The sequence below is a fragment of the Myotis myotis genome, unplaced genomic scaffold, assembly GCF_014108235.1.
Source record: "Myotis myotis isolate mMyoMyo1 unplaced genomic scaffold, mMyoMyo1.p scaffold_m19_p_13, whole genome shotgun sequence".
NCBI lineage: Eukaryota > Metazoa > Chordata > Mammalia > Chiroptera > Vespertilionidae > Myotis > Myotis myotis.
Window position 1 is genome coordinate 35,648,382 of NW_023416317.1, and position 25,767 is coordinate 35,674,148.

The window sequence follows — 25,767 nt, forward strand, 5'->3', positions numbered from 1 at the left end:
TATGCACCGTCTACTTCGTTTCAGCTGTTCCTTTATGAAGAAGAGCATTTTTCAATGTACAGATAGAGAAGGCCCTGAATACATGTTTATTGAGAAAAAGAGTGAATAAAATGAAAATAACTCACACATCTGGATTAAGAAGGCATACCTCTGGCACTGTATTCCACTCAGCAGCCTACATGCACTGCTATTGCTTGTGAGCTGGTGGAAAGAAGAGCTATCATGATATTGAAGCTCTGTTGCAGTTTAGTTTTGCTTCTTTTGCAAGTCAAGATTCATAATTCATAGATATGAAGAAGTTATAATGTTACCCTTCCTTATAAACAAAAATGTACTAGTCAAATTCCCACATTGCCAGTTGTAAAATTTATATGCTGATAAAAGTACTAAGCAACTGCTGGAGCATTATCAAGAGAATATGGTTAATGCAACTTCATTACTACTAATAACCACGAAAAACATATAGATCAAGCTCATGCAGAGGAATTTTTCATCTGAATAGTTCTTAAAAGGGAATGAACACTGTTTCCCTTTTTTGAACATTCTTTGTTTTTAACCAATTAATTCCCCCCTCATCCACTACCTTAGAAGAACATTTTCTTTTCAAAACTACTACTGATGGAGACTACTTATTTTCAGGTATAAACAGTTGTAAACCATGCACTTCTAGGAAAAGCATGCTGTCTGTCCATAGTTTGTTTTTCAGATATGCCAAAGTTAGCTAACACAGATCTTAAGTGTTAGCAGCTGCATTCTTCACGAGAAATGCTTAACAATTTGCAACAATTTTTATTGCCTGTGATGTATATTAAGTCATATGTGCTAAATTAATGACGATTAACACAGTTATTAGAGACCTGATGGACAGTGAGAATAGGGTTGGATTAAAGATGGAGTGTAATGTGTAAAGGTGTTGAAATAAATACTAAGAGGTCTTTATAATTAAGATATCAGATATTAAATCTAATGAGTAACAAATTCTGTGTAATCAGTCTTCCATTACTATTTTCTACTACATACTATTATTAAATAAACTAGAGGCCCGGTGTGTGAAATTCATGTACTCGGGGCGGGGGAAGGGGGAGGTATCTCTCAGCCCGGCTTGTGCCCTCTCGCAGTGTAGGAGCCCTTGGGGGATGTCCATCAGTGGGACATCCTTTGCACTGCAGCGGAGGCAGGAGAGGCTCCTGCCACCACCACTGTGCTCACCAGCCATGAGCTCAGCTCAGGGCTTCTGGTTGAGCAGCGCTCCCCCTATAGGAGCGCACTGACCACCAAGGGGCAGCTCCTGCATTGAGCATCTGCCCCCTGGTAGTCAGTGCATTTCACGGCAGCTGGTTGTTCTGCTGTTTGGTCGATTTGCATATTAGCCTTCTATTAAATAGGACTAAAGGCCCGATGCACGGAATTTGTGCAAGAGTAGACCTTCTTTCCCTCAGCTGCCAGCACCGGCTTCCCTCTGGCACCTGGGACCTGGGCTTCCCTCTGGCTGCTGGAAGGCACCCGGGACCTGGGCTTCCCTCTGGCTGCCTGTAGGCACCCAGGACTCGGGCTTCCCTCGCAGCCCTGGCTTCATCCGGAAGGCTGTCTAGTCTAATTAGCATATTATGCTTTTATTATTATAGATAGTACAATCTAGGAGAGATTGTTTTGAAATTATGCCAACAACTTTTGGCATAACTCCATTTAGCAGCTTCAATCGGTAGCAAAAGGGTATATTTTTCTCTGAAAATCCATGAACCCCCCAAAACACCTGTATCAGAACCCAACCTGGCTTCACTATTGGGTTCAGAGGCCCCTTTAGTTCAGTTTCAGAAACTCTAAAAAAAAACCTCTTGCAGCCCTGACTGGTTTGGCTCGGTGGATAGAGCCTCGGCCTGTGGACTCAAGGGTCCCAGGTTCGATTCCAGTCAAGGGCATGTACCTTGGCTGCAGGCACATACCCAGTAGGGAGTGTGCAGGAGGCAGCTGATCGATGTTTCTCTCTCAACGATGCTTCTAGCTCTCTATCCCTCTCTCTTCCTCTCTGTAAAAAAATCAGTAAAATATATTTTTTAAAAAAACAACAACAAAAAATCCCTCTTGCAGCCTCTCAATACCCTTTAACTACTCAATCTCCTACAGTCTGGACTTCTGACCCACATTCTAGTGAAGAGCTTTCTTTTCTTTCTTACTTTTTTTTTTTTTTTGCTAATCCTCATGCGAGGGTATTTCCCCCTCTCTCCCCACCGCCACTGATTTTTAGAGAGGGTGGAAGGGAGGGGAAGAGACACACAGAGAGAAGTATCTATGTGAGAGAGACATCAATTGGTTGCCTCCTATACACACTCTCCGGATCGAGCCTGATGTATGTGCCCTTGACTGGAATTGAACCCGGACCCTTCAGTCTGTGGGCCAACGCTGTAACCACTTAGCAAACCAGCTAGGGCTCCAACACCTTCTTAATAGTGAGTCTTCAACTTCCAAACCTTCCTAAAGCTTTAAAAAACCACATTATCACTTTTGTAAAAATTCTCTTAATATCCAAATCTTTACACTACCATAATTTATTTCCTTTCTACCTATAGATTTATTTTTTAGGATTGATATTAAGTATCTAATATTTGTTTATTTCACTCTTTTTACAGTAAAATTTTGTTAGATACTTGTTTATATTTTTGTCAGAGTAAATTCTCAATTTATTTTTAATTATTTCTCTCTATATTCTGATTTATATATTTTCTTCTTCTTCTTTTTTTCTCATGATCCCAAAGGTTGAATGCCAGTCACCAAACCACAGATCCAGGAAGCTCAGAAAACACCAGGCAGGATACACACCAAAATCACTATACTTAGCCATATCTTTTTTTTTTAATCTTCAGCCAAGGATATTTTTCCATTGATTTTTAGAAAGAGTGAAAGGGAGAGGGTGAGACAGAGAGAAACATCGATGGGAGAGAGACACATCAATTGGTTGCCTCCTGCACCCACCCCAACCAGGGCCGGGGAACCTGCAACTGAGGTATGTGCCCTTGACTGGAATCGAACCTGGGACCCTTCAGTCCACAAGCTGATGCTCTATCCACTGAGCCAAACTGGCTAGGGCATGCCATTTTTATAGAAAGTCACAGATAAAGAAAAAAGGTCCTCAAAGAAGTTAGAGGGGAAAAACACACCTTGCCAATAGAGGAGTAAAAGATATCACATCCAACTTCTCAGTAAACCTTGCCAGCGAGAAGAGAATGGAGTGAATTAAGTGTTGAGAGGAAAAAAACCACCAGCCTGAATTCCGTACCCTATGACATTATCCTTCAAAAGTAAATACAGTACCAACATATATAAATACATATTATCCTTTAATGGTAAATATAAATGTGACCAAAGTGCCTACGTTGCAGGAGATAACTGTACAACTATGGAAGATAGTTCTTGGTGATGTTAATTTCTGGCAGGACTGAATTTTGTGTTTATAAAATGAAGTGAAATAGAGGGGAGATATGAAAATTATGCTGGAAAAGAATGGCTGCAAAAGCTGGGAGCAAGTATAACCTGCTGTGTCCAATGTCTTCTTACCATCACATCCTTTACACTGTTGAGAAGACAGGACCAAATCTGCAGCCTATACACTCCTCTAGCCTTGGAGAAATGCTGACTCACCCTTCTTCAAAGGTAGGGGCCTGTTTGCCCTGCCTTTCTATTTCCACTCTCAGTTTCTATTCTGTTCCTTTTGCCCTTCCTTCCTCTTCTGTGTTTATCTTTCTTCTGAGACCTTTCTTTTCTATTTCCTCCCATTTCCTTTGTATTATAAGTCTCCTTTTCTTTCTATAATTTTCTCACTTCAATCTACCTATACTGTATTTCACCATAAAAACATGTAACTCATTTAAAAATTATTTTTTGAAGTACAAAGGTAGTTGGAAAAGTAAATATACACATATAATAGAAATACGTGACCTTGGCTTTTGGATAAAAACAATATTCTCTTTGCATTCCTGTATTTTTCTAGTCTATCATTATTGGCCTACCCTGAATGGATGCTGGTTCATATTTATTTCTTTCATGCTTATAGACATCAGTCTTTTACTTGGAAATTTAAAACAGTGGTCAGAGTTGCAACATAGTACTTTTCAAGATGACTCTAACATCTGAGCTAACATTCACGATGTATTTCTACTTACAAATTCCATTAAGTTGAAGGCTTCAAATTCTATAAAATGAATTTTCCAACTGCCTTTAATTATTTAACTTTAAAGTTGAGTGTATCAAATTTGCCTCAATGAAAAGCATATCTAATTCTAATCTGTTTGCCATATTGTGAGGTTTCTGTTACCTCAGACAATGAAGCCACACCATATCTCAAGGACTTCTAGATTTTATAGGTTTTTATTAAAACTAACTAATGACAATTAGCTTGCTGTTACTTATTCCTTAGGAGTTTGACTTTCAAGTGAAATAGACTAGGATTATTTTTCATGTGGCAAGTAAATTTTTGTCCAAGTGATGTGAAGCAAAAGCACTCATGCTTGTTAGGGATAAAAAGACTGGCCCTGATGAGTGGGTGGATATAAGCTGGTTTGTGGGGCTTACCTAACTGGGTCTGAACACAATTTATTACACTAGTTACTAACATAACAAATGATAATTATGCATTAATCATAGTATATAAAATCATTGGATAAACTCTCCAAGACATAGCTATAGAAATAAATATTGAGGTTTCTATTTCTAGACTGGTAGTTTTCAACTAATTTATTTTCTGATCCAATGTATCTGAGATTTAACTCTCTCCCATCAGTAACTGTGGTTCATAATAGCTGAGTGTTTAGGGGGTTAGGGATTCTCTGACCGAGGGGAACATATCAGAATGGAAGAGGATATAATTCAGAGATGCCTATCTGTTGGGTAGTTTTGCCCTCTTCATCTCTCTTCCTTCACTTTGAGAATATCATATAGGGTATCCCAAAAAATGTATATATACTTTTTTTCTGATAACTCAATTGATGTTTCTTTCTTTTCAGATTTAACCCACTGGAATTAATAATTATTCAAACAGTGTATACATTTTTGGGGACACCCTATATATCTTCACAGTTAGTTGGAGAGGTCAATTAACCTGTACAAGAATGTTCATAGCAGCCTTTTTTATAATAACCCAAATCTGGAAATAACCCAGTATCTATCAGCAAGAGACTAGATAAACAACTTGTGGTATATTCATATAATGAAATGCAACTCTACAATCTAAAGGAAGGAACTAGTGATATAAACAACAATATGGATATTCAACACTGTGGATGAATTATAAAAACATTATGCTGAGCAACAACAAAAAAAAGCTAAGACATGAAAGGGTGCATGCATATTGTGTGGCTTCATTTATGTGAAGCTCAAGAAAAGGCAAAACTAATTTATGGTAATAGAAGTCAGAAAGTGGTTGCCTCAGGATGGAGGGTTGGAATCTACTGTAAAGGAACACGAAAGAACTCTTGGCTAAAAGAAATATTCACTCCAGATATATTGTTTGGATGGTGGTTCCATGGGTATACACAACTGTCAAAACTAATCAGACTGAACACTTAGAATCTGTGTACTATGTACAAATTATACATACATTTATAAAAAAGGGAAAGATCTCTTTACTCTGGACTGGATAGGAGATAGTGTTACCATTTTCCCTAAACTGGTTGGGAATTAACAGCTCTCTTTAATAAAACAGAGATAGCACTTCAGCCATAGATGTGTTTATAGTACAAACTCTTAGTTATTTGATGAAAATATTACAAAATTACATTTATATAAAAAGCAGTGTTCTTCGAAATTCTGATTAGCTAATTATCTACTAATAATTAATAGTTAATATTATTATCAGTAACTACTAATACTGATAACCATGAACTTTCTGGCTTCATGGCTTTGGGAATATTATTAGCATATTATTTCTTTACCATATTTTAGCAATACAATACTCCTGAAAAAAAAAAAGCAGTCATTATGTAAGTAAATATAATAGAGCTTAATTTAAAAAGCTTGTTGACCATATAAAATGGTCAGACCATATAAAATGGAAATTGTCCAGGATAATTTTAGAATGCTTTTTAGGTTTTTAAAACTATATTTATACAGTCATTCAACTAAGTATTTACTGAATACTGTAAATAATGTCAGGTATTGTGCTAGGCCCCGACTCTGACATTAATATAAGTTATTCTACATGTGAAGCCAAAAAGTGTTGATTCATTTCATGATAAGTGAATTTGTTCTGTGTGCCAGGAACAGAGAAGAACCAATGAAGGAGTGTGGTTCCTGCTTTCATAAAGCTCATATTCTAGTATGAGATTACAATTGTTGGAAGAGTCCTTGTGTTTCTGGGATCCTGCACTTTCTCCAGACATTCTCCTTAGGCCAGGTCCTGAGAGGAGAACTCCTAAGCTGAGCAGATGGAGAATTACTAGTAGCGAGCAGGAGTTCGGGGCTGGATGCCACCAGTCCTGGGTCACGTGGAGCCCAGCTGAGGAATGTGAGATACATCTTCAGAGCCCAGGGAACCCTCCTTGTTAGAATCTTCCTTCCCTGGAGCCTCGCTTCTTCTCAGTTCCCATGCATAGGTCCAACAAGGGGCCTTCTGCACAGGGCTTACTTGCCAGAATTATAATTCTGGAAGCTTTCATCATTGACATGAATTAAAAGTTGTTTAAACTAAGCTCTGACATGGAGCAAAGGAAAGCTGGGAATGTTAGACCCGAGAATGCTATGACTGAGCTGAATGGAGAGATCAGGATCTAAACGTGGGTTCTTCCATCTCTATCAGGCCTAATTTAATCAAATGAAATATCTAATTTTGGTGAAATGAAATTGCCTTAGCAAGTCAAAAAGCCACCTGTTGTGGAGCCTGGTAAAAGGCACTGCTGGATAAAGTGACACATGCTCTTGAGGCACTGCCAATAGCTCAGGTGCCATTCCTTCATCACCTCTGCCGAGCAGAAAGAATTACACACTTTGAAAAATTGTGTTTTGTCATTTTCAAAACAGAAAATCCATGAATGTTCTGGAATAAAAAAGGTATGTGATTCTAATCATAATTTGAGATTGCAGTAAATATGAAATTCTGTTCTATAACTATATAATTGGGCATTTTAGTAGTCACAGATTCCCAAATAAATTAGATGAGTCTTTCTGAAAGACTGGTCACAAATTAAATGCACTTACTTTTTTACAGCAGCACTTTCTGGTTATTTAAGGACAAAATTGGAACAAGACTTGAGTATTAAATTGTGGTTCTGAGCTCTAAAGCTGAATGAATAGGAAAATGCCAATTCCAATTTTTAAAAAGAAATTTGCAAGTAAGTAAAATCAGAGCACAGAGAATATTACCCACACATGTAATGGAGAATCTACCACTAAAATACCTAGGCACTTGCTTTTAAAGACTTAATTATAGCAGCCTGTGGTAAAGCAGAGAAATCAAGCTTCTTGATTTCTAGGGATATTCTTATCCATGAAATCATATGTCATCTTTGCATCCTCCTCCCTTATTTGGATAAACAACAGCAATAGAAGTCCATCGCCATAGATGGAGCAGTTATTAGCTCCCTACTTCCCAGGTGTCTTCCTGTCTCTCTCTTGTCTACCCTCTATTTACAGATCACTGTGGGAGGTACCCCATGAGTATATATTTCTCCTCTAGACCATCCCCACTCCTCATCTTGCTACTCAAAGACAGCCCGCCCCAAAACTTTTTAAGAGACTCTAAACAACTAAGAAAGTAGCTGCAAGGTTAATTATGGCCGAAGGGCCCCTGATAAACTTCTAGGGAGGAAGGGCTACATATAGAATTGAAAGATTTCTTGGGCAAGATTATCAAGTAGGTCTCAATTTACACTCCCTCAAGTGGGGACTAAGGGTATCCCTGCACCTTCATCAATGTTAGCTTGCTGATTCATTCATTCATTCACTCGCTCACTCACTCCACTTTATTGAGGTAAGCTTGACATCTACAAAACCATCACCACAATCTATACCACAAACATATCAGTTACATCCAGAGATTCTTCCCACTCTCTTTATTTCATTTTTAAAATTTTATTTTATTTTTTGTGTGATAACACTTAAAATAAGATCCACTCTCTCAGGGAATTTTTAGGTATATAATATGGTATTATTAAATATTTCTGTACAGTAGGTCTCTAGGACTAAATCATCTCTGGCTTAACTATTTTTAATTTGCTAATCTGAAAGGTGGAAGTGGTACGTTATTGGTATTTTAATTTGCATTTCTTTGACTAATTATGAGTTTGGACAGCCTTTTACATGTTTATTTGTTGTTTGTAATTCTATTTTCATTGAGTGCCTACTATATTCTAGAAACTATTTTAGGTGCTATAACAGTTAAAAAGACAAACACTTAGAGTTTACATTTTAGTGCAAGAAACAAATGATAAAAACAAACAAAAAACCCAATATTTTTTTTAAAAGCTAAAAATACCACTTTGTGCTATAAAAACAAGAATAATAAGAAAGCAAAGGGACAGAGGAAAGGGAGCCATTATCTTTTTTTAAAAAAAAAAATATATTTTATTGATTTTTTTACAGAGAGGAAGGGAGAGGGATAGAAAGTTAGAAACATCAATCAGCTGCCTCCTGCACACTCCCTACTGGGGATGTGCCCGCAACCAAGGTACATGCCCTTGACCGGAATCGAACCTGGAACCCTGAGTCCGCAGGCTGACGCTCTATCCACTGAGCCAAACCGGTCAGGGCGGGAGCCATTATCTTAGATAGAGTAGTCAAAGGGAGGTTTTATGGAGAGATGACATTTGAACAGAGACTAAACAGTGCATGTGCCATGTGGATTCTTGAAGGGGATGGAGGTGGGGGGGGGGGCGCGGGAAGAGGAATCCAAGCACAGGGAAAAGCAAGCTCAAAGCTCCCAAAGTGGGGAGATGTTTGTGTGCTTGAGGAATAGTAAGTAGGCCTGTGTGGCTGGAGGCAATAAGCAACAGGGAAGAGTGGTGGTAGCAAATGGGTTTGGAGAGACGGTAGGAGGCTGGATCATTAGGGCTTGTCTCACTGAAAATGTTTTGGTGAGTCACTGAGGGCTTGAGCAGTGGAATGTTATGATCTGACTTACACTAATCTGGTGCCATGCGAGCCACGAGTCCCGGCCCGAGAGAGGTGCTCCGTGCACCTCCTGGTGACTGGTTGTTTGGTCGTTCCGCCATTACGGTGTCACAACCACAGGCCTTTTATGATATAGATGATACTATAGTTTGCCAGTTACTTCCAATACAAATATTTTCCCACTTTTCTATTTGCGTTGGATTCAGTTTATTTTATTTTTCACATATTTACTTAAAACTAATTGCATGTAAAATCCACCAGTTATTCCCTTTGTGGCTTCTATTACTTTTAAGCTTGAAAAGCCTTCCAGTAACCAGGGGCCAGATAGACACTTGTATTTTGAGTGCATGTTGACTCATTTGGAATTTATTTTAGTATGTGGTAAGATTACAAGTTGATACCTTCTTAAAAGATTTATCATGAACTCTTCCCTTGCTCACTGGTCTGTGATGTCTTCTTCACATAGTATGTTTTATTTGGTTCAATTTCAATTTTAAGCTTTGAAATTACAACAGAGATGATGAAAGACCTTCTTTCCAATTGTCAAAATAATATGCTTTGTATAAGATTCTCAATGTGCTCACAAGGAAATACATAAAACAAAATCAACATTCTTCAGAAGAAAAATGCAGGGACAAAAAGCTAATAAAAGAAAGATAAAACATGAAGGGGAGAAAATAAAGGGCACAGTCCATTTCCTTTTTGAAAAAAAATACATGTTGAAAAATGTAAAACAAGAATACACGTATACATACAACAAATATGTTAAGTACCTTCCCAATGCTAGGCATTGCCCTAGATGCCATTAAGTGATAAGGATAGGGGCTTAGATTTTAGTAGGGAAGTTGGGGACCGAGCCCATAACCTGGGCATGTGCCCTGACTGGGAATCAAACTATGACCTCCTGGTTCATAGGTTGATGTCAACCACTGAGCCACACCAGCGGGACTATATTGTTCTTTTAAACATAACAAAACTAAATACTTGACATAACATAACAAAAGGAAATACAAGAGACCAGACTGTAAGATACTTGAGGACAGGGGTTTTTGTCAGGTTTGCTCACTGCGATCTCCAATGCCTAGCATAATGAGAGTCTGGAACTCATTAAAAATTTGTTAAATAAAAGGAACAAAGCGACTATAGGGAATAACCTTTTATTGGCGAAATAAGAGTCAGATGAAATGAACATTCAGAAAAGGGCTTCAGAGAAGCCGCATGGGCTATAAAACTGGTCTCATAATCACATTGCATTGTACGTCAAAATCAAGGATGGGTAATTTAAAAGTAACATTACACTAACACAGGGTTCAAAATACAATGTTAAATTTAGCCACTTCCTTGTAAACTTCGTCATCACTTTGACTATGAGTTTCTATGTGGCAGGAATTATGTCTTCTTTTCAACTCTCCAAGTAAGAGGAGAACACGCTGTGTGTGCATCCTACATGGTATATATTTACGCTGTTGGAGGCCTACTGAAGAAATGCTAGCACACGGGCAAAGTACTCAAGGAAGAAAATGGGGACAACTTGGCAGCATTTATCATTACTAACACTTCAGTCTCCTAGAGTAAACTTTGAAATTACATTCTAATTTGAGATGGTTCTGGTTTGACAAGTTAACCCTTGAGACATCTGAGTACAGTATTATGAAAGAACAAAACTGTTCATCAACCCTTTATGCCACTGTTAATTTCTTTTAAAAGTAGGATTTTAATGTTTTTTAATTCCTACAGTGACCCTTAAAATTTCTATGTATGTAATCACGAATGCACACACAAGATGCATTTATAAGCTTATTGTGTAGTTCCAAAGACAGTTGGGAAAATCAATTTTAATTTTGTTACTGAAATAATTTAAAAATATATTATAGAACTGCCTCTTTTCAATCAACAGCAAGGATCTAGAAAAAGATTATACAAGTAGGCACACTTTATTTAGGTTTATTAGTGTTAGAAAAATGAAGTTGCCTAACTTCAAACTGAAATAAGCCCTCTTATATTTAGTTTTTCATCTCACCACTGGCATCAATGTATATTACTTTCTTATGTCTTTAAAGAAACTCAGATTAAAAAACTTGGCTCATTTATTTAACAAGATTCATTATATGCATTAACAACTGAGATGCCCCAAACTAGAAAATTATTTTCAGAAAATGTGCAATATTTCCTGATGATCTCCGAGAATATCTTTGTGACTTAAAACTTTAATAAAAGAAAGAGGACTTACCGGCTTTTATTCATAAGGTCTGCTCCCCGTGCTTTGTAATAATCTAAATTTGGATGGAATTGATAAGTCACTGGTCTTGGATTTCTCTATAGAAAAAAAAAAAAGAATAAATTAAAATGTATATAGCTGATTAAATTATACATTAACATATGAAAGGATAAAATCATTGTTTTTATATTCTTTCAGGAAAAAATACATAAAATAATGAAGTTTAATAATTAGTGTGCTTGCATTTTGCTTTTATTGTTGAAGTTTTGCCTTAACTGATCTTAGTCCTGACTAAAGACTGAAATTGTTTTAATAGATTTTTTCTTTTAAAAGTTTTTTTAATTGATTTTTTTAGAGAGAGGAAGGGGGAGAGTAGAGAGCAAGAGAGCAAAAGAGCAAGAGACAGAGGAGAGAAAGAAACATCGATCAGCTGCTTCTCCCATGCTCCCTGACCAGGGAGTGAACTCACAACCTTTTGGTGTATGGGACAACACTCTAATCAACTAAGCCACACCAGCCAAGGCTGATATATTTTTCTTGTCTTATAGTTCACATAAATTTCTTCCTGTTAGATTTATTTTTTTTATGATTTTGATTAATTCATTATGACTTTCCAAAACACAATAAGTTAAAATTACAACAAAACTGAAAAATTATATGGGATTTAACAGGAACACAATCTATGCTAATGGACTAAGAGATACAAAGTGTCAAGAAAGCAGCATTTTGGAGAAAGATTTTTTTTGATACCCAGAATACTAAATTTGCCCACTAGATGGCATACCGAGTCTTTCATTCTCCTAAAATGAATAAACTATTTCAAGAATTCAGCAATTCTTTTAAAGTTAGCAATTTCTAAGTCATCTATTCTTATAAACGAGTTTAATAAGTACCCATGTGGTGGAAATATTAGCAGAGTACCATCACGATACAAAAGCAAAATGACCAACAAGCATACATTTATATAAAAGAAGCAACACAATATCCTTTCTGCTATTTAATATTATTTATAATCACTATAGAAATGTCCTTGAATGATAGATCGGGTGTGTCTAAATATTTTGCTATTAATTTAATGTGTCTATTATTTAAATGTATCCAGTTCCTCATAGACACAAAATTTAAAAAGTTTAATTTTCTTAAAAATTCACCTAGTTTATAAAAATGTAACATGTTAATAAAGCATTACTTAAATACCATCATCTCCAAAATGTTAAATCACATATTTTTATTTAAAATTTAAAAATCCTTATAAATAAATGTGTTCGAATGTTCACCTGAGCATATAATTCAAGTTAATACTTAGGATTTTGAACCAGAAGATGCCTTGTCCTTTAAGAGATTTATCTAGGCATAGAAAGGTTGCATTTTATCTTAATAAAAAATTACCAATATGTTTTGATATCAATCCTTGGAGACAAAATCCTGAGGCACTGATACTTGCATGTAGGTGGAGGTATGTAATTGCTAAGGTTAAACAGTTTGAAATTCATCAAGCTAACAAGCTGCATCTTAATGGCCATGATGGACCTTTTCTTTTTCTGCTGAAAAGAGAATATTTGCACAGCTCAACCCTTTCATAGCTCCTCCAAGTCAGCCCTAATCATCTAACAAAAACGACAATCCCTTGATTTAGCTCCAGCTCCTACGCCACTGGTTTGGTATTCAGCACACAGTTCTAAAATAATCAAATCTGAATTGCCTTGATGAAGATAACGGATGCTTGCTTCCATGGCTACCATACCATTAAGTCTAACAGTGCAACTTCTCTCTCTCAAGGAATCACATAGGTTTCCTTGCTGTAGCTGATGACAACCTGGACCCAATATAATGGGAAAATAAAATAGAGGCTGAAGCTACTGGCAGATTGTTAGTGCATTCATGACTTATTTCAAAAATTAACTTCCGTAGGACCATCACTCATGACTAATTTTGTTCTTTATTCTCAGTACCTGGAAATACATTTTGTTTTGACTAATATAAAAGACTTTTCTTCTCTGACTTCCAACAAACTAACAAAGGATTATGTTACTTTTTGCTAGAAAACAATGAAAGAGGGGATTGCACAGAACAATTTCTTGAAACATCTTTATAAGAAATGACAAGCAATTCAAGACCGAAGTGCTGATCTATCTAAGCACTTAAAGCCATTATTAGAAATAATGATCTAACTTGAACACATGAGTGAGGCTCAAGTATTGCTTTCACGGAGGCCTATTTAAATTCCTGGGAGACTTACTAGTATCAAAGGAAGAGGCAGTTTAAAGTACCACTATATTGGGACTTAAAAAAAAAAAAGAAATCAAAAGAGGATGTTGAAAAACAGCATTTCAAATGTAAGAAAATAAAATCAGAGGTTCCAGTTAAAAGTTACTCAATAGAGTTTTCTGTCTGAGATGATGATGCTGTTACTAAGGCATTAAGAATGTAGACAGATAGATGGTCTAAGCGAGCACTGCCCAATAGAAAGACAATGCAGGTCAGGAACACAATCTTCACATTTAAAATTACCTAGCAACCACATTAAAAAGAGAAAAAAGAAATGAGTGAATTTAAATGTAACAATATATTTCATTTAATTCAGTATATCTAAAATATTGTCATTTTAACATGTAATCGTTATAAAAATTATTGAGCCATTTCAGATTCTTTCTTTTGCACAAAGTCTTTGAAATCCAGTGTATATTTTATATTTATAGCACATTTCAATTTGAACTCGTCACACTTCAAGTGCTCATTTTACATGTGGCTTGTGGCTTGCAATGGACAGGACAGACTAAATGACTGACATGTGTAAACCAATGTGTGGCTATCAAAATCAATATATGCATATAGACATGAATAAAAAGGGCACAAATACTTTTGACACTAAGATTCAGTACTGACAGTACTTCAACATACCTACAGTTCTTCTCTTTTAATTAAATTAGCTTAATCTCTTCTAAATAAGGTGTTAGAAAGTCAGAAAACTTGGAACAATATATTCTCACACAGCTACTGTGTACCAAAATACAATGGTTTCCTTAGGGGAATGAGATCAAATGAGCAGAATTCTAACTTTATGCAAATGAAACATTTTAAAAGTAAAGAGAAATTTGTTTTTCTTATTTTGAAGGATATTTTCCAAAGAGAATTTTATAGAACTAAAACAGTTCTGACTTATTTTTTAAAGACCTAGAATTTCCTCTAAAATATAGGAGCCACTAGAATTCTCTGCTCTACTCTGCACTGGAAGTTTGCAGATCAGCCTACAATCCCTGCACCCATCCACCCCTGCCACCCTTACCCCCCTGGTGCAACTCTGTATGTAAGAAAGAGCAGACTGCGGAACTTCTCATTGTGCAGAACATGTGATGTCAACAACTTTAATATTATGCCTTTGCCTGGATTGGAACAATCCATACTTAATTAAAACCCATTTTCACACAGTCATGATTTCAACTATTATAAGCTTTTCCAAACCAATGTACATTTAAAAAATCCTTTTGTTTCAGTGAATTTTTCTTTGATAGAAAGATGGCAAAATGGTAATCCTATCGTAGGTCTGTGCACAGAGAAATGCCAATTATGCCCCATGATCTGGGAAGTCTATGTAACATACATGAAGATATGAAATCACAAATCCAGTCTACCTTGGCTTACCACTCCTTTCCTAGATCAACCCAGATGGACTGGAAATGAACCTACAAGACTGCAGCTGGTTAACTTCCCAAGTACCATTCCAGTCTTCTCTGTTAACAAGCTGGTGGAGGAGCTCTCCTTGAAGCTGTGTATTCAGTGTTTTATTTTATGGTAATCCTAAAGGCCTGGTGCATGACATTTGTGCACTTGGGGGGTCCCTCAGCCCTTCCTGTGCCCTCTTGCAGTCTGGGAGCTCTCAGGAATGTCCGAGTGATGGCTTAGGCCTGCTCCTGCCACTGCTGCTGTGTTCACCAGCTGTGAGCCTGGCTCAGGGCTTCTGGCTGAGAGGTGCTCTCCCTGTGGGAGGGCACTGACCATCAGGGGGCAGCTTCCACGTTGAGCATCTGCCCCCTGGTGGCCAGTGCACGTCCTAGTGACCAGTCGTTCTGCAATTTGGTCAATTTGCATATTGCCCTTTTATTACATAGGATAAGAAGAATGCTGAAATTTCCACCCATGGCATGGACAGGCTGCATTTTTGGGAAGCATCTTGAAGCTTTATGGACAAAATGACTTACAGAGAGTGCTAGAGACAAGTGTCCTAGAGGGAACTATATGGAAAAACAAAAGAAAAGAAAGACCATGCTGTATTTCTGAATTTCTAAAACACTTTTGTTAATTTGGCAAGATCACAAAATCAATTTACAAATAGTACTGAAATGACAGCATTCAATGTAAGGAATAAAACTTATTGACAGCTATCTAATCTTGCTGGTATAGTTAACGTTCTTCACTTCTAGTCTATGCTATGATAGTAAACTTGCTCCTTACTGTCATTTCAGGTAAAACACACACTCTGTCCCTTGCCGGGTGTGACTTTTGATGGTGGACAACTCCTCTCTGCTCTACTCTGCACTGGAAGTCTGTAGATGAGCACATAACCCCTCCCCCACCACACACACACACACACACACACACACACACACACACACACACACTGGTTCTATTTTAGTATTTTAAGCTCAAATTCAGTTTGTTGTAGTAGAATACAAATATTTAAATGCTAACCCACACTAACTACACGATACTACAAGTACTACAATTAACTAAAAGATGGTACATGCAATTTTCCTTGTTCTAAGCCTGGTGAAATCAAGCACATCCAACAAAGGGCATTATAAACAATACTTTCCAGATTGATCCCCTAACTCCTGACCCTCCCCTTGTAGATGACTGCCTCCTTTTGAATCGTCATATGGAACTCCAGAAGGAAGTTCATCTAAAGTGCTCATTCTGTTTTGAACAGCATGGACCCTTTCAAACGGCTGGCTATTTATACACACAGGTAGAACGGAAAAGAGCCAAAGAAAAGCAATTCCAGTGATCCCTGCTCTGATTTATGAATGTGCCAGAAGGAGTTAAAGAAGAGTTAAAGTTATATGTTAAAACAAAGAGACTAGGTAAACATAGCTCGCCCATCTGCTTTAAAGGCCCAGGATGCCTGGTGGGGGAGGCAGGGGATCAGGAGTCTGTGAGCCTCCTACTCAGATCCCTGCTCCACCCACTACTAGCTGATGAGCCACTGAGAGGAGTCAGTTACTCTCCCATCTCCAGTTTCCTCATATGCAAAACGGCAGAAAGGATGAAATGAGACAATGAACGCTCAGTGTACAGCACAGTGCTGGGCACTGGATGCAAATGAATGAGATGGAAGCTATGATTACCTTCTGATACCACCGAGCACTGACAAACAGACCTTTATTTTGAGAGCAGATTTGACAGTTTAATAACTTAAAACCTATAACATTTAGGAAGAGAAGGTGATGTTTCACACCTCTGATAATCATTCTTAAATTTAGGATAGATTCTTCTAAACAATACATTTAAAAAGCAAAAACACATAGGAAAATATATCATGCACACTGGATCTCATATGGAAGGAAGGCTGTCTTATTTCTGAGTATATACATTTATAAATTTTTAAGAAATTGTAAAACCATACTATCCCATTACTGCACATTTGCTTGCCAGCTCATGTGATTACAATAATTAAAGTGATTTTCTGCAATATGTCCAAATTATTATCATTTTTATAGTTTATTGGTCACGATTCTTACATTAAATTAAAATGATACAGTTCCTGTAGCACTTAATAGAAAATATTGATTTAGATTTACAATATTGTGTATGTTTGGCACAAAGGAAAGAAAATATTTGACAAATGAAGAATTACTCAGTTTTCTTTCCCCTAATATTTTGCTACCAACCCTTAATTTTTAGCATGCCAGATAGGAAAGGGGAAAAAATATGGCTCAGAAGGCGAAACGGCACTGTAAAAACACGTCGAACGTTTCTCTTTGATGAAAAATGAGACTCTTATTTTAGTGAATATGTTATTGCCTCAATGCTGGGGGAAAAGCAACCGTCATTAGAAAAACGAATTGCTCAGCTGTTTATAAGCAAAAAGCTCTGGGGGAATTTCTCAGGACCCCAAAGGCAAAGCATTACAGGGTTATGCAAACATATGTTGCAGGTGTTTTAGGGGAGACAGGTGGGCAAGCCTCTGCCATGGAAGAGGAGTTAGTTTAATACGCTGTAACGGGAACGAGATAACCTGAATGCATCCAAGTGCAGTGATGCCGCGGCACTAGCGCGCTGAGCGGGAGAGCAAAACTCTCCCGAAAATAATTACCTTGTTAGTGCCAAGCTAACGGAAATTTTCCCATCTTATAGTTTTATAGAAAACAAACACTGCCAATTACTTTTAAAAAAACACACCAAAAAACTAAAGGTATTTTAAACCTGGAACAAAGAACAGCCTGAAATAGCGATAATTATCCAGAAAAGATAAGGATGAAGTATTGTTGCTTTTATTTAAACAAATATTCCTAAGGAGACAGTTTGTTGTAATATCCCCTGTTTGGTTCACTAGGCAACATTAGATTTATCATAATTCTCCTAAAGCCTAAGATATTTCTATATTAAAATGCTAATTTTGTCTTTTCTTTTGCCTGTAATTAAAGCTGGGGAAATTTGTGATCTGATATTCTCTGATTGCTAGAGGGTCCACAAAGGTCTCACCATCGCTGTTTCTTATTGCCACACATTGCCCTCTTCATTAAAATTAGATACAGGGACACAGTGGATCAAAAGGCAGACATTATAATCTTAAATGCTCACAAAGCTCCCATTTTAAAATATACACAAAATAACTGGTATTATCTGGATATTGCTGTCAAACCTAGACTTGTATTTTATTTCCTTCCTCATTGATCTGAGTTGATTTTGTTTTTATATTGTTCCTGTTACTGAGAAAATACTTATTTACTATACATATTTATGTATAACAGTATATTGATCCATACCTTCCTTATCTAAACCACTTTTTTAAACAACCCATACCATGAATTAAATGCCAAATATTTAGTGTTAAAAAAGCTCAGAAAACATCAGATATGGAAAATTAAAACCTAGCTTGATTTTTTTATAATATTCCAAAATCCAAAATGTGGATACAAATTATTCATCAAGTGAACACACATCTTCACACACACACAAAAAATCTCTGTAGCAAGGTTGTAAATTAGAATATTATTTCATTACCAGGTTTAAAATGACCTTCAGTATAGTAATAATTCCCATTTTGACAAGAAGTATATAGCAATTGGCAGAAAAATTCAAGTATTTCAATTTTTGCATCTACAGATAAAAAAAACAACACATTTTAAAGGCCTACAAGAAGTTTTTTAAAAAGCAAAAGATTGTTAAATGGGTAAAGACCCAGACAAAACCTCTGAAGCCACGCCAGCCTCATTTTACATACCGAATAAGCCCAATTCCCTGAAGTGACATCTCCCTCTCTACCCTGGCAAGCCGAGATCTCAGATGGCAGAGAAGCATTTTAAACCACCTGTGCGTTATGCTCGACTGTAGCTTCACACAATAAATAGACACCAACAGAGAAATAAAATTCTTTTCCTTTTCCTAATGTATTTATATTATTGAACTTAGCATGCAGGAGGATGCCAGATGAACATGCCCCTCAATATATGGGAAGTAATTTAGGCCAATACATTTTCTTTGTTACTAATACTGGTCCTAGAACTCTCCCTTTAGATAGTTGGTTAGCTCTTTTCAGCATTAATGAACTCTTCACCCTTTTCCTTCCTGGAATGTAAGCAGATGGGAAGGGGAAGCCTTACTTTATAGAAATCTAGGAAACCCATTTGTCTTTTCCTAGGACTGGTTCCCAACTCCCAATAATATAAAGGTAAAAGGAAAGAGGTGATCACAAAAACTGTTCCTAAATACTCCAATTTGATATACAAATTATGTTGTAATTTTTTATTGTTGGAAATGTTAAAAATAAGTTTAAACAAAATGTCACCAAAATAGAAGCAACTGAAAAAATTGTTTTAGGATATCTGAATCACCAAGAATAAGTCTATATGACCCCATGGGACCCAGAATCCTGGTTTGAAGAACTTAGCCCCGTCTTCTTTCCTTTCATTACCTGCTTTCATAACTGCCAAGGCAACAAATACTAAGCTGCTGCACACTGAGGCCTGGTAAAAGGAAACCATGCACAGTCACTCTTCTAATGCAATTTTCAGAGTAATTCCAATAAAACATCTTGGAATTAAAAACTCATTCATTATATAAATACACTCTTACTAAGGTCATACACTTACACTGTGTGTTGTTTTTTGTGTGTGGTGCTTTCTAGCATAACAATGAAGTATCAATACTGAACTTTTGAAGTATCTAAGTGAAGAGAGAAATGAGAAAACAGACACAAATAACACATACATTTTCTCAAGTGAGATCACTGAGAAGATGGATGCTGCCTTCCTTGATTTTTTAATTCTAGATTTCATATATCATTGTTAAAAAGAACACTGATATCGGGTGTTTTATTTCTCTAAAGCTTAGGTAGTGCTGTAAAAATTTTTCTTTTTGATCAATAACTCTTAAAAACTGATTTGAGTCAGAGAGAGCGAGAGAGAAAAAAAAAAACATTAATGTGAGAGAGAAACTCAATTGGTTGCCTCCTGTACATGCTCTGACCAGGGTTGGAACCTGCAACTGGGCCAAGTGCCCTGACTGGGAATCGAACCCATCACCTTTCAGTGTGTGGGATGATGCTCCAACCAACTGAGGCACCTGGCCAGGGCTTTACTCAGTAACTTAAATTCAGCCCCCTGAATATCTGGTGTTAACAACTGGCACATGAATTGCATGCTGCTCATATAATATCTACATTAGGTGGTCTTAATCTTTTTGTGCCACAGACTACTCTGCTTCCTGTGAAGACTTTGGCCTCCTTTTTCAGAATAATGTGCTTAAATGCACAAAATAAAGTACATTGGGTTATAAAGAAAACAAATTATACCGAAATAGAGCAATCAAAATATTGAACAAATTTCTAATGGTGATATGTGCTTTTTTATTAATGTATTAAATAAGATATAGTGGCTGGTCTAATCATTACTATAATTTAGCAGTAGTGATGAATGTAAAAATGGTATTTCAAGATATCTTCATCAACTCTAACGTGATATAAAATATCTGTGATTGCTATTAGTGGAAATGTTTCAGGTGCTGCTGATAATATTGCAGTTTGTTGCTTTCATCCATCTTTGATATAAATATTAAATTTTAGTAAGGGTTTAGTGAAAATAAAAATGTAAATGTTACCCAACAAGTTTTTAGGGCTCTCCCCCCACCTCAAATTCCATTCATAGACCTTCTGGGGGCCTTTTATCAGAAACCTGAAAGGTGGTTTTGGATGACAACTTTCCTCTTGGGAAGGTAGACTTTTATAGGTACCACTGTCCTAGTTTATTAACCCATTTGCTGTATAAATGTGCACAGGGGTGATAGTCAAAATATAAAGCAACTGCTCTAGCACAGACAGGTACCAGTCAGGGCTGACAGGACCCAGGAGGAAATGCCGGAAGAGCTCCCACTGTGCCAGGCTCTGATCTTCAGATGCTGGATTTCTTTACATACTGATACAGAAGTACCTGTTAAGGCTTTGGCCTCGGTAGCCTCCAGTACCTTATCTGAATGAATGAGAAGTGTAGCTAGGTGGGCAATGAGGATGAGGATGATGGGGGAATGCTCAATCACAGGGACGTAAGTTGTCTGCCTCTGGAGAGCCCACTTTTTCTGTTCTAACTTCTTGGAGAAGGTTTCCATTGCTGTGGGACAGCTGATGGCAACCAGGTTTGTAGAGGGACGCTCCAATACTAGTAAGTGGGGCTGTCCACTCAGCACTTTTTCTAAGTAGCTGAACTTTCTTAGTTTGCAGCCAGAAATGCTTCAAGAAAATAACTCTCTTCTAAGAAGTCATATTTTTTATTTTATTTTTTTAAGAATCAAATCAGTTGAAATCCAGGATCCCTCTGGTTGGAGCTTTGAAGGAGAAGAACGGGGGCTGCATACTTTGTAGTGATTCAGAAAGAAGAATGAGAAGGTGATAAAAAATCATCACATCTAGGTTAACACATTGCGGACCAGTAGTTTTATTGCTAGCTTTACCCAGCGGCCAGATAAGTTTCTAATGAACGAGTTCAAAAAACGTTTTACAAAAATGTTAAAGGCACGCTTTAAAATTAAATACCCATTGCATTTTGAAGTTATTTATTACATGTTCTTTATAAAGTATGATACTTTGTAAAACACTGTGTAATATGAAGCGAAAATTCTCGTTATCCGTCCGCAATGTGTTAAGAGGAATCTTTGGAGGTCATTACTTTCCCTCGTTAGTCTGTATGGAAGTACAGAGCACTTATTTCCTGGTGGACGCTATTTAAAACACCCATGAGAGAGATGACATTAAATGAAAGGGGTAAAAAGGTAATGTACAGAACAGCATACAAAGTATAATTATTTTTATGTAAATTATAAAAAAATTAAAAAATAGTTTGCAGAAATTGACAGAGTGATCTTAAAATTCATATGGGAAGGCAAGTGACTCAGATTCTCTTGAAAAAGGTAAACCAAGCTCATGAATTCATAATTATGATTTCAAAACTTAGTACAAAGCTATACCAATCACGATAGTGTGGTACTAGCATTAAGGACAGACATTAGATCAATGGAATAAAACTGAGAGTCCAGAAATAAATCCTCATATTTATGGTTAATTAAGTTTTGACAAATGGACAAGAAAATTCAATGGAAGGGGTAGTCTCTTTAACAAACACAACTGGATATCCACATGCAAAAGAATGACTTTGGACCCCTACTTCACACCACACACAAAATTAACTCTAAGTGGATCACAGCCCTAAATGCAAGAGCTAAAGCTATCAAACTATTAGAAGAAAACAGGAGTAAATCTTTGCAATCTTGGATTAGCAATGATTTCATAGATATGACAGCAAAAGTACAAGTAATTAAAGAGGAGACTGATTAGTTAGATTTCATCGAAATTAAAAACATTTTGTGCTTCAAAGGACACAGTTAAGAAAGTGAAGATGATCTACATAGGATTGAAAATATTTGCAAATCATGTTTCAGATAAGAGTCTTATATTCAGAAATGTAAAAAAAAACTTTTATAACTCAATAATACAATGACAAATAACTCGATTAAAAATGCACAAAGATCCGAAGAGGCCTTTCTCCAACGAACATGTATAAATAGCCCATAAGCACATAAAAAGATGTTTAACATAATTACTCATCAGGGAAATCCAAATCAAAACCATAATGAGATACCATTTCATAACTATTAGAATTGCTACAATAAAAATGACAGATATAACAAGTGTTGGCAAAAACATGGGGAAATCTGAGTCCTCATGCATTGCTGGTGGGAATGTAAAATGGTGCAACCACCTTGCAGAACAGTTTGACAATTCCTTAAATGTTGAACGTAGAGTTGCAATATGACTAAGTGGTTCCACTGCTACCTATGGACGTATCTCCAGACTTTGGGTAAGCTGTTCCCTCATGTTACAGGTGTTTACTCACTATTCTCTGCTGACCGAAATGCTTCTCATTCTTAGTTCAAATACATACTACCTTTGACATGAAGCCTTTGTGAATTTCTAGTTACTCTATGACCTCTACTCTGACAACATGCTCATTTCAACAGAAGTTTGCCTTTTCCACCTGGCCTTACATTGTGGTCAATTGTATACACGTCTGTCTTGCACGCAGAGTGGAAGCTCACTGAGGGCGGAGCCTGTCCAGATCAGTGTAGCTTCTTGGTCTCTAGCCACATGTCTGGCACAGGGTATGCATTCAGTGATTGTGTGTGAACCAGATAAATCGAAGAGCTTGCCAGCATCTGGCTCTAAAAACGTAGCTGCAGGGAAGTAGAGTGAAAATAATATGATCTGCAGATATGCATGGAAAATGGCAGGCTCAGAGAGAAGGCATTTCTGAAATGCCCACGCAGTCCCTTTCTCGATATGAGATGGGCCTAAGCCAAATAGGCTACCATTATGCCCGTTTCAGAAAGAAGCTCCAAAAAGGCTAACTGGCAATACGTGTGCTCTCAGAGTTTTTCTTAATAAACAGAATCCTAACTCCTGTATCCAGTCATATACGATTGTGATCACAATTCAGGTAACGAAAATGAAAAGAACAGTGAGTGGTGACACAAGCAGCCTGTTCCAGCAGGGAAATCAGTGAGCAGAGAGCAGGAGGGTTGACCATGACTATCTGACCACCCCTGCTTGATGGGTTATCTCACAAAGGAGCAGCTGGTTAAGTGGATGTGGATGGCACCCTGCTTTATAAAGTAAACACAGGCAATGTAATTAACGTTTCTTAATTGAGTTGAACTCCTTGTAGGCAGTATGTTGTCTGAATTTATTTTGTTCTGTTTTTGTGCTGCGTTATTGTTTCTGTTTGTCTGGCTCTTCATAGGAGTTTTACTAGGAAACTGAGAGAAGCTGGATGTCATTTTAAAACCAATCAGTGCTATTTAAGTTGGATGGGAAGGAAGGTTGTGAAGATGACAGTAGGAGGAGAGAGGCAGAAAGAGCAACCCAAGCGGAGGGAGAGCACAGAACTGGGGTGAAGATGATATGGAAAGAGACTTCCTTCTGCTTGTCTTCCTTCTTCCTTTCCTCCCTCCTTCCCATGAATCCTTCCATCCAAATATTTCCTATGTGTCAGGCACTGTGCTAGGTACCAATGGTACAATGTTGACACAACAGTCTTTACCCTACCCTTAAGGAGCTTATTCTCAAGATTGAGACAAGTAAATAATCACATCTATGTAAGACTGTTTCTGAGCTGAATGCTTAGAAAAGGAGGTGCTATGAAAGTGCACAATATAGGGTCATTTTATTTCATCAGGGAGGATTTCCCAGAGGAAGTGACATGGAATAGCAATTTGAATGAGTAGTTTTTAATTATGTTTGCGTTCTGGGGAGAGGGCTATGAGGAGAAACAGGGCAGCACAGAGAGGAAAGAATGAACTTACTCATTTTGTTGTTCTTAAAGTTCTCATAGAGCTATTAAAGTGTGATTTCTTTTTCTAGACTGTACTATTTAATGATTAATGATATCTAGAACCTTCACACTTTATCTGTTTATACAGTTACATAAAAAGCAATAAATATTATGTACAATAGAAAATATGTGCACACTAAAATATTTAAATGAAACAAGCTATATTTAAATTAATTTTTATAATAATTTATGTTTTCTTGTGTTTCCTAAATATGTTGATGATGCCTGCCCACATTAGAGAGGACCAATCTTCTTTTACTTAGTCTACTGATTCAAATGCTAACCTCTTGTGGAAACAACCTCACAGACACACTCAGAAATAATGTTTTACCAGCTATCTGGGCATCCTTTAGCCCAGTTAGTGAACACACAAAATTTACCATCATATGGCTCTTCTTAAAATTTAATTGGAAGATGTTACATTTCTATATTATAAAAAATGGACTCAAACCTGATTTTATTTCATTTGGAAGATGAGTAACCAAGTTAGAAAATTCTGTTTCCATAATTTTTTAGTGTACTTTGAGAGTTTTAAATAAGTGAAACACTTAAATTGTCTTTGGCAAGAACATCACAAATGGATGAAACATTTCCAACTATTCAATTTAAAAATGTTCTTCCCATAGCATGAATTTCTTTCAAAAAGCTCTTATTTTCTCTCATTATTAAAATGTTGCCATTAACTTAAAGGGACAAATTAAGTGCTTATTTTTTTCAGCAATATTTGTATGGTACTGTATTATCGGCAGCTACTTGTCATCAAAATAGAGATAAGCGAATTTGAAATGTTTATATTTTTTTAAAAAAGAAATTATATTTGGCAACTCTTTTCAGCACATTAGCAGCAGATATCTAGTGAACCTACAATAGATGTTCACAGCTCCTGGCATCTCTTTGGTATGGTAAACATGCCATCATTTAATATAAGCCATAATCTACTTAACGGGGCATAGGGACATGTCATTGCGGCACCACGTGGTGGACACAAAGGGCTACTATCAATGCTTTTGTATGGGGGAAGTCTCCTCTTCCTTTAGGAGACCTTAGACTGGCTGACACATGGGCCATGTGAAAGCACCAGTGTTAACATGCACATTAATAGCTAAAGCTGTTTCTCTTTCTCTCTCTCTCTCTCTCTCTCTCTCTCTCTCTCTCTCTCTCTCTCTCTCTCTCTCTCTCTCTCTCTCTCTCTCTCTCTCTCTCTCTCGTTTCATTATGTTCATCCAGTACTTCATTGCATTATCTTTGTGTAGCCACTGTGTATGCACACATTCCACACATTCTATGTCAGAAATCACCAGTTTAGAGCCAGGCTTCTGTTTTCAGGTATTTACCTTTCAGCTTGTGCAGTACTTT

The 25,767-nt window shown here is 36.9% G+C and overlaps 1 protein-coding gene across 7 annotated transcripts in view; it reads right to left on the reverse strand.

The window, feature by feature from the left end:
• Positions 1-25,767, reverse strand: part of TBC1D5 (TBC1 domain family member 5) — a 450,518-nt gene that overhangs the window by 58,821 nt on the left and 365,930 nt on the right. For all 7 annotated transcript variants that reach the window (XM_036332709.1, XM_036332707.1, XM_036332712.1 and 4 more), the window contains one exon: positions 11,327-11,412. In XM_036332709.1, the coding sequence (XP_036188602.1) occupies positions 11,327-11,412 (86 nt within the window). The remainder of the gene's footprint in view (positions 1-11,326; positions 11,413-25,767) is intronic.